Genomic DNA, 13,702 nt, shown 5'->3' on the forward strand with positions numbered 1-13,702 from the left:
GACAGATGGCCTCCATGCCACCTACAATTTCACATAAACTTTCTGGAGTTGCTGGCAATCCACCACGCCATCATCTCATTCCGGAAACTACTCACCAACAGATCGGTGGCAATCCTTACAGACAACACGACGGCCCTAGCATACATAAACAGGCAGGGGGGCACAGTGTCCCGGAAGCTTTGCCTGCTAGCCTTACGCATTTGGGAGATATGCAGAGAGACGCGAACAACCCTAACTGCAGCACATCTCCCGGGGACTCTCAACTCTTGTGCGGACTCTCTAAGCAGAGGAGGTGCCATACTCCACGAATGGGAAATGAACTGGAAATTCCTTCAACCAGTCTTTCAGCAGTGGGGGACACCGGAAATAGACGTGTTTGCGACTCGCGAAAATTCAAAGTGCAGGAAGTTCTGCTGCAGGGGGGGAGCAGACCCGAGGTCGCTAGGAGACGGCCTGATATTTCCATGGAAGGGCCAGCACGTCTACCTGTTCCCTCCCATCCCGCTCATAACCAAGGTGGTCCACAAAGTTCACAAAGAAAGGCCACGAGGGATCCTAGTCACCCCGTGGTGGCCGAGACAACATTGGTTTGCCCCAATCCTAAGCATATCCGACGGGATCTACCATCGGTTCCCGCCAGCCGCAGACCTACTAGTATCGCATCAGGGGAAGGTGACTCATCACAATGTACCGCACCTAAAATTGACGGCGTGGCGGCTGTAACTGCCCCGTTATCGGCCAGGGCACAAGAGGTTATTCTGAACTGTAGGAAGTTGTCCACTCGTAGGTCATATGACTACAAGTGGTCTAAGTTTGTGGACTTCGCTTCGTCGGAGGGAGCAGACCCCACCACAGCGGGCCTCTCCATGGTGTTGGACTTCATCCTCGCCCTAATCGACAAGGGACTAGCAGTATCATCAGCTAGAGTGTACTTGGCTGCCATATCAGCCAATCATGTAAACATTGAAGGCTACTCGGTGTTCTCACACCCGGACTCTAAGAAATTCCTTCGTGGCCTTGCCAGGCTGTACCCTGTGGTAAAGATTCCAGCCCCTGCATGGGACCTCCCTGGAGTCCTACACGCCTTATCGGGGAAACCTTTTGAACCTATGGCGTCCTGCCCCCTTCAGTTGCTAACGTGGAAGACAGCTTTTCTCCTAGCCATTACGTCAGCCAGAAGAGTGGGCGAGCTGGCCGCTCTCCGCTGTGACAACCCATACTTACGATTTAGCGCAGATGGTGTCTGGTTGAGACCAGATATCAGATTCCTCCCCAAAGTGGTATCCTCATTCCACTTAAATAAGGAAATATACCTGCCGGTGTATTTTCCGAACCCCATGACAGATGGGGAGCGCAGACTCCATGCACTAGACGTAAAAAGGGCATTATCCTTTTACCTACACAGAATGAGGCCCTTCCGTAGGGACTCAAGACTTTTTCTGTCCTATGCCCCGGCGTCTCAAGGGAGCAAAGTTTCAGCTCAGAGGATCTCAAAATGGATCTCAGAAACCATAAAACTGTGCTACTTAATAAATAAGAGGCCTTTGCCTGGCCCCATTAAAGCGCACTCCACGAGGGCTATAGCCACGTCAGCAGCCTTCATGAAAGGGGTGCCCCTGAGTGACATTTGTGCAGCAGCCACGTGGTCCTCACCGCATACCTTCGTCAGACATTATGCGTTAGACCTGAGATGGCATCAGGGCACTTCGGTGGGCCAGGCGGTACTGCAGTCGCTGTCTTACTGATGAACCGGAGCACCCTCCTCCAGGTAGGACATTGGCTTGCTAGTCTCCCATCAGTGTGATGCACAGAGACCACGAAGAAGATAAACAGGTTGCTTACCTGTAACTTATGATCTTCGAGTGGTCATCTGTGCAGTCACACTACCCGCCCTCCTTCCCCTCTGCTGCCGGTCCATCAGTGGATTGTGCAGCGGTCAGAAGGAACTGGCGGGATGTCCGCTCCAGGCGCGGTGAGCATGCGCAGTGGGGGCTGTGCGCATGCGCACCGGGCCTGGGGCGCGGAAATCCGCAGCTTTTGAAGTTACCGATCGTGATCGGCGCAGGCGCCTTAATCCCATCAGTGTGACTGCACAGATGACCACTCGAAGATCATAAGTTACAGGTAAGCAACCTGTTTTTCCTGCGCAAAAAAAAAAGCCCTGGGTGGGAAAGGAGAGGTTTAGTAGGAGGATTCAAAAAAGATGCATTTACGAAATGATTTCAGCACAGAGTGCTTTGAAAATGACCAGAATTGTATTATAAAGATGTTGACGAGCGCAGCCTTTTCAGAAAGATGCTAGCAATACCGCGTTGGTCATGTGACTTTTTTTTTGCCGTTATAAAAACATTGAAAATGTCCTTAATTCGTTAGAGAACTCCTTCGTGTTGCCTAAACATCCACATCACTTTTTGGCATTTCTTGTAGAAATCTATTCTCTGAAGACCGTATCTCATTGGAAATCGGCTCTGGAAAAATGCCTTATGGAAGCCGCAAAGTTTCCCCTCCCCATGGAGGTGTTTAAGGTAAAATCTACTTACTCTTTCCTCAGCTGAGATCTTCCTGCATCAATTTCTAGTTCTGATCTACCTGGGTTGGGAGAACGAGGCTGTGCTTGTTTCCCCTAGAATTCAGGGGTGTCGGATCGGAAATAGTGGTGTAGTGGTTAAGTGTGTGGATTCTCATCTGGAAGAACCGGGTTTGATTCCCCACACCTCCACTTGCAGCTGCTGGAATGGCCTTGGGTCAGCCAGAGCTTTCTTATCTGGAAGAACCGGGTTTGATTCCCCACACCTCCACTTGCAGCTGCTGGAATGGCCTTGGGTCAGCCAGAGCTTTCTTATCTGGGAGAACCGGGTTTGATTCCCCACACCTCCACTTGCAGCTGCTGGAATGGCCTTGGGTCAGCCAGAGCTTTCTTATCTGGGAGAACCGGGTTTGATTCCCCACACCTCCACTTGCAGCTGCTGGAATGGCCTTGGGTCAGCCAGAGCTCTCTTATCTGGGAGAACCGGGTTTGATTCCCCACTCCTCCACTTGCAGCTGCTGGAATTGCCTTGGGTCAGCCAGAGCTCTCTTACCTGGGAGAACTGGGTTTGATTCCCCACTCCTCCACTTGCAACTGCTGGAATGGCCTTGGGTCAGCCAGAGCTCTCTTATCTGGGAGACCCGGGTTTGATTCCCCACACCTCCACGTGCAGCTTCTGGGATGGCCTCGGGTCAGCCAGAGCTCTCTTATCTGGGAGAACTGGGTTTGATTCCCCACACCTCCACTTGCAGCTGCTGGAATGGCTTTGGGTCAGCCATAGCTATCGCAGGTGTTGTCCCAAGGCATTCTCCTTGAAACAGCAGCTGTTGTGAAAGCTCTCTCAGCCCCACTCATCTCACAGGGTGTCTGTTGTGGGTAAGGAAGATAAAGGAGATTGTGAGCCACTCTGAGATTCAGAGTGGAGGGCGGCATATAAATCCAATATCCTCTTCTTCAGCTTCTTCTCTTGTTGGTCCTCCAGAGGAACTGGTTGGCCACTTTGTGTGACAAGGTGTTGGAGTAGATGGACCATTGGTCTGAACCAGTAGGACACCTTTGATGTTCTTACGAAGGCCTCGGCCTTTCTCCCTTTCTGGTTGGCCACTGTGTGAAACAGGATGCTGGACTAGATGGACTTTCGCTGGTCTGATCCAGCAGGGCTCTTCTGATATTCTTATGTCAAGTAACCATTAAAAGGTAACCCCCACTGTGAATAAAGATCACCACCCTGATGAAGATTGAGCATGCTCAGGGAGACACAGAATGTTGAAATCAGCTGAGAGTCAGGTAAAGGGGGAAAGCAGGGAAGAAGAGGCCCTGAGCGTAAGGACAATCTTCAGGTTTGTCTAGAGAGGAACAGTCCAACCCTCTGTGTCACACAGTGGCCAAAAAAACCAGGCACCATCATGAGTTCCATCCATCCCCCTCTCCAAGCACCAAGAATACAGAGCATCACTTGCCACAGACAGAAAGTTCCAACAATAGCCACTGGTTTACAAATTGTGCCTCTCTTCGGTCATTCTTTTTAGCGCCTCCTGCTTGACATTTTTAATTGAAAGTTGTTGGTTTTTTAATGGCTGTTAGAGAACATTGACTGATGACATAACCATTCCTTTAAAACTCCATTGTGGTTGTCTGCTGTTTCTTCTGTTGCTCATCTGTTCAGCATGTTGTATTCTCCTTAACTGTAAAATTGTTCACTACATGGTGGAAGTGTTTCATGTCTACAGTGTGGGATGTGTTCGGAATGTGATAAATTATACCAGTACTGGGCTTTTGAGGGCTGGATGCATGAACGGACGACTGTCTTGTAGTGACACAGTATATTCCCTGTTGGAAGTTTTGGTTCATTTTTTTTTTCATGAATGGTGGAACTGGTCTTCTGAGAGAGCCTGTTTGGTGTAGTGGTTAAGTGCGTGGATTCTTATCTGGGAGAACCGAGATTGATTCCCCACTCCTCCACTTGCAGCTGCTGGAATGGCCTTGGGTCAGCCATAGCTCTGGTAGGAGTTGTCTTTGAAAGGGCAGCTGCTGTGAGAACCCTCTCCAGCCCCACCCACCTTACAGGGTGTCTGTTGTGGGGGGGGGGGGTAAAGGAGATTGTGAGCCGCTCTGAGACTCTTTGGAGTGGAGGGCGGGATATAAATCCAATATCTTCATCTACCTCACAGGTTGTCTGTTGTGGGGGAGGAAGATAAAGGAGAATGTGAGCCGCTCTGAGACTCTTCGGAGTGGAGGGCGGGATATAAATTCAATATCTTCATCTATCTAACAGGGTGTCTGTTGTGGGGGGGGGAGGTAAAGGAGATTGTGAGCCGCTCTGAGACTCTTCGGAGTGGAGGGCGGGATATAAATCGAATATCATCTACCTCACAGGGTGTCTATTGTGGGGGGGGGGGAGGTAAAGGAGATTGTGATCCGCTCTGAGACTCTTTGGAGTGGAAGGCAAGATATAAATCCAATATCTTCATCTACCTCACAGGGTGTCTGTTGGGGGGGGGGAGGTAAAGGAGATTGTGATCCACTCTGAGACTCTTCGGAGTTGAGGGCAGGATATAAATCGAATATCTTCATCTACCTCACAGGGTGTCTGTTGGGGGGGGGAGGTAAAGGAGATTGTGATCCACTCTGAGACTCTTCGGAGTTGAGGGTGGGATATAAATCGAATATCTTCATCTATCTAACAGGGTGTCTGTTGTGGGGGGGGGAGGTAAAGGAGATTGTGAGCCGCTCTGAGACTCTTCGGAGTGGAGGGCGGGATATAAATCGAATATCATCTACCTCACAGGGTGTCTATTGTGGGGGGGGGGGGGAGGTAAAGGAGATTGTGATCCGCTCTGAGACTCTTTGGAGTGGAAGGCAGGATATAAATCCAATATCTTCATCTACCTCACAGGGTGTCTGTTGTGGGGGGGGGGAGGTAAAGGAGATTGTGATCCACTCTGAGACTCTTCGGAGTGGAGGGCGGGATATAAATCGAATATCATCTACCTCACAGGGTGTCTGTTGTGGGGGGGGGAAGGTAAAGGAGACTGTGAGCCGCTCTGAGACTCTTTGGAGTGCAGGGCGGGATATAAATCCAATATCTTCATCTACCTCACAGGGTGTCTGTTGGGGGGGGGGAGGTAAAGGAGATTGTGATCCACTCTGAGACTCTTCGGAGTTGAGGGTGGGATATAAATCGAATATCTTCATCTACCTCACAGGGTGTCTGTTGTGGGGGAGGGAAGGTAAAGGAGATTGTGAGCTGCTCTGAGACTCTTTGGAGTGCAGGGCGGGATATAAATCCAATATCTTCATCTACCTCACAGGGTGTCTGTTGTGGGAGAGGAAGGTGAAGAAGATTGTGAGCCCCTCTCTCTGATTCAGAGAGAAGGGTGGGGTATAAATCTGCAATTCTTCTTCTTCTGATTGCATTATTATTTGTATATTGATATGAGCTGCTTTGAAGCAGATAGCAAAGCAATGGTGTATTATTAATTATTATCTGATTCAAAGACAGTAAAGCTATTATGTATTGTGTATTATTATTAGATTTGAGTCCAGCAGCACTTTAGAGAAGCACAAGATTTTCAGGTCACAAGCTAGAAGTGGCCAAACTTGCTTAATGTAAGAGGCACATAGAATAAACGTCAGATGTTTGAGAACCGCAAGATAGGAGGGAGGGAGAAAAATACATGGGAGGGGGGAGGGAGAGGTGGAAAGAAAGCAACTTTGACTTTAAATACATTCTGCAAGCCAGCTGATGGGGTGGTAGAGGCTTCAAGAGCCACACAATAACCGATTTCCCACCACCCTTACGCCGCTCTCACGCTCCTCTTCTCCGCAGGGCTTCCCTCGGATTTCACACTATCCGCCCCGGGGCTGCAGCTAGCTCTGCCTTTTTCGTGCAGCAAACGGAAACTGGTTTTTGGAGGATCTTGTTTGCCGCATGAAAGAGGCGGAGCAAGTTGGAGCCCCGGGGCATATTGTGAAATCCAACGGAAGCCCCGCAGGGAAGAGAAGAGTGAGAACGGCATACGGCTAGTGGGAATTAGGTCAATATGTGTGAAAGAGCCACATGGGTATAAGCATTTGTTTCCCCGGTTTCCTTGGATCCCCTAATCCCGTATCCTAGCATCACATAGGTGTGGGTTTTTTGATCTGTACAGTAGAGTCATCTTTGGAAATTAGTTACATGATGCAAATACTCCCCCGTGTTCTCCACCAGGGCAGTATCTCCATGGGGGCTTCTCTTGACTTCCCAGTGCTAAAATTTTAGTCTTCTGCCAGCAGCGTTTTGTCAGAGCAGTAACGTCTCCGTTGAGTCGTCTTGCTTGTAAATTCTGGTTTCTCTGCGGCAGGGATATGTCAGCATGGAAAACGCTGCAGGTTTAATAAAAAAAAAAAAAAAGATGTTGGATTGCAGAACAAGCCTGGAATATTTTTAACATGTGTCCTGTAATGTACCAGGGAGTGGGGATTTGTTGTTAACTGCTTTCAAAAACATGCTTGGCTCCTGTGGAGAGTGAGTAGTGGATTTATTAACTATCATAGTCGTGTCTAAAGCCGTAAACCGCTGTGGGGACAAGGTATTTAAAGAACCACCTTCCCATATTTGGGCCAACCTGTCATAGAATCATAGGGTTGGAAGGGACCTCCAGGGTCATCTAGTCCAACCCCCTGCACAATACAGGAAACTCACAAATACCTCCCTCTAAATTCACAGCATCTTCATCGTTGTCAGAGGGCCATCTAGCCTCTGCTTCAAAACTTCCAAGGAAGGATAACCCACCACCTCCTGAGGAAGCCTGTTCCACTGAGGAACCGCTCTAACGGTCAGGAAGTTCTTCCTAATGTTGAGCTGGAAACTCTCTTGATTTAATTTCAATCCATTGGTTCTGGTCCTGTCTTCCGGGGCCACAGAAAACAATTCCACACCATCCTCTGTATGACAGCCCTTCAAGTACTTGAAGATGGTGATCCTATCACCTCTCAGCCACCTCCAGGCTAAACACCCCAGCTCCTTCAACCTGTCTTCATAGGACTTGGTCTCCAGACCCCTCTCCATCTTTGTCATACTCTTCTGGACCTGTTCCAGCTTGTCTACATCCTTCTTAAAATGTGGTGCTCAAAACTGAACACTAAACTCCAGGTGAGGTCTTCCCAGAGCCTAATTTACAAAAAAAATGCCCTGGAAACAACTCATGTTAGTTGAGTCCACTAATGTGTCTTGGACAGGGCTTTTTTTTTTTGTAGCAGGAGCTCCTTTGCATATTAGGCCACTCCTCCCTGATGTAGCCAGTTCTCTGGAGCTTACAGTAGGCCTTGTACTTAGAGCCCTGTAAGCTCTTGGAGGATTGGCTACTTCAGGGGGTGTGGCCTAATACGCACAGGAGTTCCTGCTACAAAAAAGCCATGGTCTTGGATAGGGTTGCCAGTTCTGGGTTGGGAAATACCTGGAGGTTTGTGGGATGGAGCCTGAAGAGGGCGGAGTTTAGGGAAGGGAGGGATTTCAGTGGGTTATAATGCCATAGAATCCATCCTCCAAAGCAGCCATTTTCTCCAGGGAAACTGATCTTGATCTTCTGGAGATGAGCTGTCATAGCAGGAGATGTTGCCACCAAGAGCACGGCAGCCCTAATCTTGGAGGATGATTAAGGCATAGAATCCTTTAGGTGGGCCAGAATTCTGAAAATGCTGCCGATTTTCCTTGCTCTCGTGATTGTAGAAAGCAGGGACCGGAAGCATGGACAGAGTTTCTCCTGAGGTTAAGGGATTGATCCTGTAGAGCCAGGATCTGCATTATGGGAGTCCAATCTTCCCAACATTGCAATCATCCCCCGTGACGGTTCTGGCACTGGCCAATAGGTCTTATGCACTCAGCAGGGTTCAGCTGGTGTTCCACGCTGCATTGAGAGCAGTGGTGTAGTGGTTAAGAGTCTCGGAGTAGTATCTGGGAGACCCACGTTCGAAAGAAACAAACATCAGGGACAAAATACTGTGGTTTGCAGCTAGGAAAAGGAAATTTGTGTTACATAGGAATTTTTTTTTTTTGGTCTGCCTCAGCTTTAAATTCAGAAGGTGGGGGGTGGGAGAGAGTTCTTTTGCTTGTTTTGATTTTGCCCTTCATAGATAGCAGCCTGTCTGAAAAGGGGCATGCAGCTTTATTGTATGTAAACATAAAAATTATTTCTGAAAGTTGCAAGGAAAATGTGGAATGGATTTTTCCATTAAGGTATTTGGGCCCAGATAGACTACTCTGGGACTAGAATGACAGCCCTCAGAATGAAATGACAGTCTCTGGTAGTAGCAGAAGCATTCTGGGATTGGATTGAGGGTCCAAGAGTGGAATTCCATTCCCAAAATGCTGCTGCTGCTCCCAGGGAATGTCATTCCACTCTGTGCCCTGTCATTCCAGTCCCAGATCACTGTTTCTATTGCTAGAATCAATAGAATATACTCTTGGTGCAACTGATTGTTATTTGTGTTTGTACTCTTTTATATATAAATATGTGTGTGTGTGTGTGTATTGCTAGAAACAGTCCTAGAGTGGTCGATCTGGGCACATTTTCTTTCCCCACTGGTGGACCTTCTGATAGCAGCTGGGTTTGGGTCACTGTGTAACACAGAGCGTTGGAATGGATGGGCCATTGGCCTGATCCAACATGGCTTCTCTTATGTTTTTATGGCCCTGCTGATGGACCTCCTGATGACACCTGGGTTTTGGCCACTGTTTTGGACTGGATGGGCCATTGGCTGGATCCAGCATGGCTTCTCTTATGTTGTTATTGCCCTGCTGGTGGACCTCTCGATGGCACCTGAGTTTCGGCCACTGTGTGAAACAGAGTGTTGGACTGGATGGGCCATTGGCCCAATCCAACATGGCTTCTCTTATGTTCTTAGGGCCCTGCTGATGGACCTTCTGATGGCACCTGGGTTTTGGCCACTGTGTGACACAGAATGTTGGACTGGATGACACAGAATGTTGGACTGGATGAATGTTGGACTGGCTTGATCCACCATGACTTTTTATGTTCTTAGGGTCCTGCTGGTGGACCTCCTGATGGCACCTGGCCTTTTTGGCCACTGTGTGACACAGAGTGTTGGACTGGATGGGCCGCTGGCCTCATCCAACATGGCTTCTCTCATGTTCTTACGGTCAGATAAGGTAGCAGATATGTTGTCTGTTAGAGAACCTGCCATTTCCTTAATTTGTCTAGTGGGCAGTTTGACAGCATTTAGGTACTTGTACCCTGTGTTTTAGGGAGCCCTGGACTTCAGAGGATTAGCGCCTCTGAATGTGGAGGTTCTCCTCAGTCACAATGGCTAGAAGCCTTTGGTAGACCTCTTTCTATGACTCTGTCTAAACCCCTGTGAAAGCTGTTTATTCCTGCGGCCACCACTACATCTTCTGTCAGCAAATTCCAGATGAGAAGTGATCTGATCACCGTCATCAAGTACTTGAAGGGCTGTCATGTAGAGGATGGTGTGGAATTGTTTTCTGTGGCCCCGGAAGGTAGGACCAGAACCAATGGGTTGAAATTAAATCAAAAGAGTTTCTGGCTCAACATTAGGAAGAACTTCCTGACCGTTAGAGCGGTTCCTCAGTGGAACAGGCTTCCTCGGGAGGTGGTGGGCTCTCCTTCCTTGGAGCTTTTTCAACAGAGGCTAGATGGCCCTCTGACAGCGATGAGGATCCTGTGACTTTAAGGGGAGATGTTTGTGAGTTTCCTGCATTGTGCAGGGGGTTGGACTAGATGACCCTGGATGTCCCTTCCAACTCTATGATTCTATGATTGCACATGAAGTTGGAACCACCAACAAGATGAATCAATGGGTTCTTGATCAAACGAAGCCCGAAGGCTCCAAGCTAAAATGATTAAACTGAGGCTGTCGTGCTTTAATTACATTATGAGAAGACAAGACTCATTGGAAAAGACAATGACGTTGGGGAAAGTTAACAGGCAGCCCGAAAAGAAGGCCAAGCCAGAGATGCATTGACTCAATCAAGAAAGCCATGGTTCTCAAATTGCAAAGATGTTCATGGTAGGACATTTTGGAAAGCCACTTTGATGTAGTGGTTAAGTACGCAGACACTTATCCGGGTTTGAATCCCTGTTCTTCCTGCACCTGCTGGTGTGACCTTGGGCCAACCTCAAGTTCTCACAGAAAAAACAGAACCAGTCCAATTTCATTTCAGCTGTACTATCCTTCCTCAAGGGACCGCCTTGTCATATATATTGGAGCAGTAGACATGAAGTGCCAACATTTCCGAGCTTCCTTAAGTTATTTATTTTTTTTAAGTTATTTTTTGAAGTTCTTATTTATTATTACTATTTTTAAAGTTCTTTTTTTTATTTTATTTGTTTTTTTTATCCGTGGAACGCCTCTACCAGTTTGTATCCATCAGCATTCAGAATTATTCCTTGAATATAAATCTCTCTCTCGGCTTGACTTCGCGAACGAAGATTTAAGAAAGGTCAAGCCGAGAGAGAGATTTATATTCAAGGAATAATTCTGAATGCTGATGGATACAAGCTGGTAGAGGCGTTCCACGGATAAAAAAAAAAACAAATAAAATAAAAAAAGAACTTTAAAAATAGTAAGAATAAATAAGAATAAATAAATACTTAAGGAAGCCAGGAAATGTTGGCACTTCAGGTCTCCTGCTCCAATATATGTGACAAGATGGTCCCTTGAGGAAGGATAGTACATCCGAAACGAAATTGGACCGGTTCTGGGTTTTTTTTCCGTCAGACTCATCATAAACTATTATGAATTCTGGACAGTACCCATGTTGTGCAAGTTTCGGTTTTGCAACTGCATTCGTATATTGCGTATTCACGGTGTTTTGGTGAATGCAGTTTGTATTACGCACTGTTACTATTTTTGTAGAGAGTGCGTTTCTTTCTAAGATTCTGTACCTCCGTGGTTCCGATCATTTCTGACAAGTTCTCACAGAGCTGTTATGCTCAAGAGCGGTTTCTGTCAGAGCTCTCTCATCCCCACCTACCTCACAGAGTGTTTGCTGTCTGGAGGGGAAGGGAAAGGAGATTGTAAGCTGCTCTGAGACTTCTTCGGGTAATGAAGAGTGGGGTATAAATCCGATCTCTTCTTAATGCATAGAGTCACCATAAATTGGAAGCAACCTGACAGTACTTTCAACGCACACACCAGGTGGCACTCTTCCCCCCCCCCCCCTTCATAGAATCATAGAGTTGGAAGGGACCTCCAGGGTAATCTAGTCCAACCCCCTGTACAATGCAGGAAATTCACAAATTCCGTCCTTTGTTACAGTTGTTTTAAGCCTGATGCCGTAAGAGACGTTAAATATACCATTGCATAAAATGCAGGAAATTCACAAATTCCCTCCTTTGTTACAGTTGTTTTAAGCCTGATGCCATGAAAGATGTTAAATACACCATTGCGTAAAACCCTAGGTCACCTTTAAAGAAAGAAACCTGATGCCCTGATTAGCAAGAATAAGCATTTTCTTTGTCGTTTCTACATTTTCTTTGTCTTTTTTTAAAAAAATAAATAAATCCCAAAATCTTGGCTCATCTCCCAAGAATGAGCACAAAGGAATTGGGGAACAATTCATCATAACAGTGTGTCAGGTTGAGCCTAATGCCAATTAAAAGCTTTCCTTTCACTCCAGTGGAAATTTGCCCTTAGAAATTATGTAAATTAATTGGCAACTTGAAGGGGAAGCATATGTTGAAATCTCCCAAATTCCCTCTGAACTCAGGCAGCAGTTACAACAGCCTGGAGAGGTAGAAGAAAAAGAAGACATTGGGTTTATATTTCGCCCTCCACTCAAGAGTCTCAGAGCGGCTCACAATCTCCTTTATCTCCCTCCCCCACAACAGACATCCTGTGCGGTAGATGAAGATATTGGATTTATATCCCGCCCTCCACTCCGAAGAGTCTCAGAGCGGCTCACAATCTCCTTTATCTTCCTCCCCCACAACAGACACCCTGTGAGGTGGGTGGGGCTGAGAGGACTCTCACAGCAGCTGCCCTGTCAAGGACAACCTCTGCCAGAGCTATGGCTGACCCACGGCCATTCCAGCAGGTGCAAGTGGAGGAGAGGGGAATCAAACCTGGTTCTCCCAGATAAGAGTCCGCACACTTAACCACTACACCAAACTGGCTCACTACAGTGTGTGGGGGGAGGTTGGGGGGGGTTACATGGATGTTTCCTTCTCATCTCCATCTCTCCTGCAAAATCTGATAGGGAGCCCCCTTCCAAACCCTGCCAAAGCATCCCCTGGAACAGGGATGGGGAACCTCCATCCCGAAGGCCGTATGCAGCCCTCGAGGTCACTTGGTGCGGCCCTCGGGGATTGCTGGGCCAAACCGAGCCATGTGGCAGCCTCCCTGGGGGCTGGCTGGCCAGTGAGGATCGTGGGGCCCAGCCGCACTGTGCAGCAGCCTCCCCAGGGCCAGGCAGGGATCACAATGCCCAGATGTACCGTGCGGCAGCCTCCCTGGGGCCTGGCTGGCTGGCCAGAATTGCTGCAGGGCCTAGAAAAGTGACAGTCACAGTTCAGTTTGCACTTGATAATCCCAGACGGTGTGGCCTAATATGCTAATATTAGGGGATGTGGTCTAATCTCTCTCTCTCGGCTTGTTCCTGCTAGGCTTTGTCTACAAAAAAGCCCTGGACCTATGCATTTGCCTAGGGCGGCGGGCCAGGTGTGTGTGTGTGTGTGTGCCAGATTAGGCTCTCCCCACATGACTTCAAATAGAAAAACAATTATTTGCATTAATTTCGCCGGCCTGATTCGTTCTCCCTCGGCGGAGCACTGTTTTTTAAGTTGATAATTTTTTATGGCCCGCGAATGATGTTATAAATATCTGTATGGCCTTTGGGAGAAAAAAGGTTCCCCACCCCTGCCCTAGAACATGTCACCCCTGAGTCGACGTTTCCCCAAGCTAAAGAGTCCCAAGCGCATTAGCCTTTCCTCATAGGGAAAGTGTTCCAATCCTTCAATCATTCTAGTTGCCCTTTTCTGCACTTTTTCCAGTGCTTTTTTGAGGTGTGGTGACCCGAATTGTACACAGTACTGCAAATGAGGCCTCGCCATCGATTTGTAATACTGATACTGATTTATAATAGTGATACATTATGATACTGGCTGATTTGTTTTCAGTTCTTTTCTACTACTTTAAAACAAAACAAAACCCTCT

At 47.7% G+C, this 13,702-nt stretch overlaps 1 protein-coding gene across 1 annotated transcript in view; it reads left to right on the forward strand.

Annotated features, from left to right (window-relative positions):
- Positions 1 to 13,702, forward strand: part of SFMBT2 (Scm like with four mbt domains 2) — a 96,898-nt gene that overhangs the window by 36,218 nt on the left and 46,978 nt on the right. Inside the window, exon 6 of the mRNA XM_060245974.1 lies at positions 2,428 to 2,525. Coding sequence (XP_060101957.1) covers positions 2,428 to 2,525 — 98 coding nt within the window. The remainder of the gene's footprint in view (positions 1 to 2,427; positions 2,526 to 13,702) is intronic.

This window comes from Heteronotia binoei, chromosome 8, assembly GCF_032191835.1.
Source record: "Heteronotia binoei isolate CCM8104 ecotype False Entrance Well chromosome 8, APGP_CSIRO_Hbin_v1, whole genome shotgun sequence".
Lineage (NCBI taxonomy): Eukaryota > Metazoa > Chordata > Lepidosauria > Squamata > Gekkonidae > Heteronotia > Heteronotia binoei.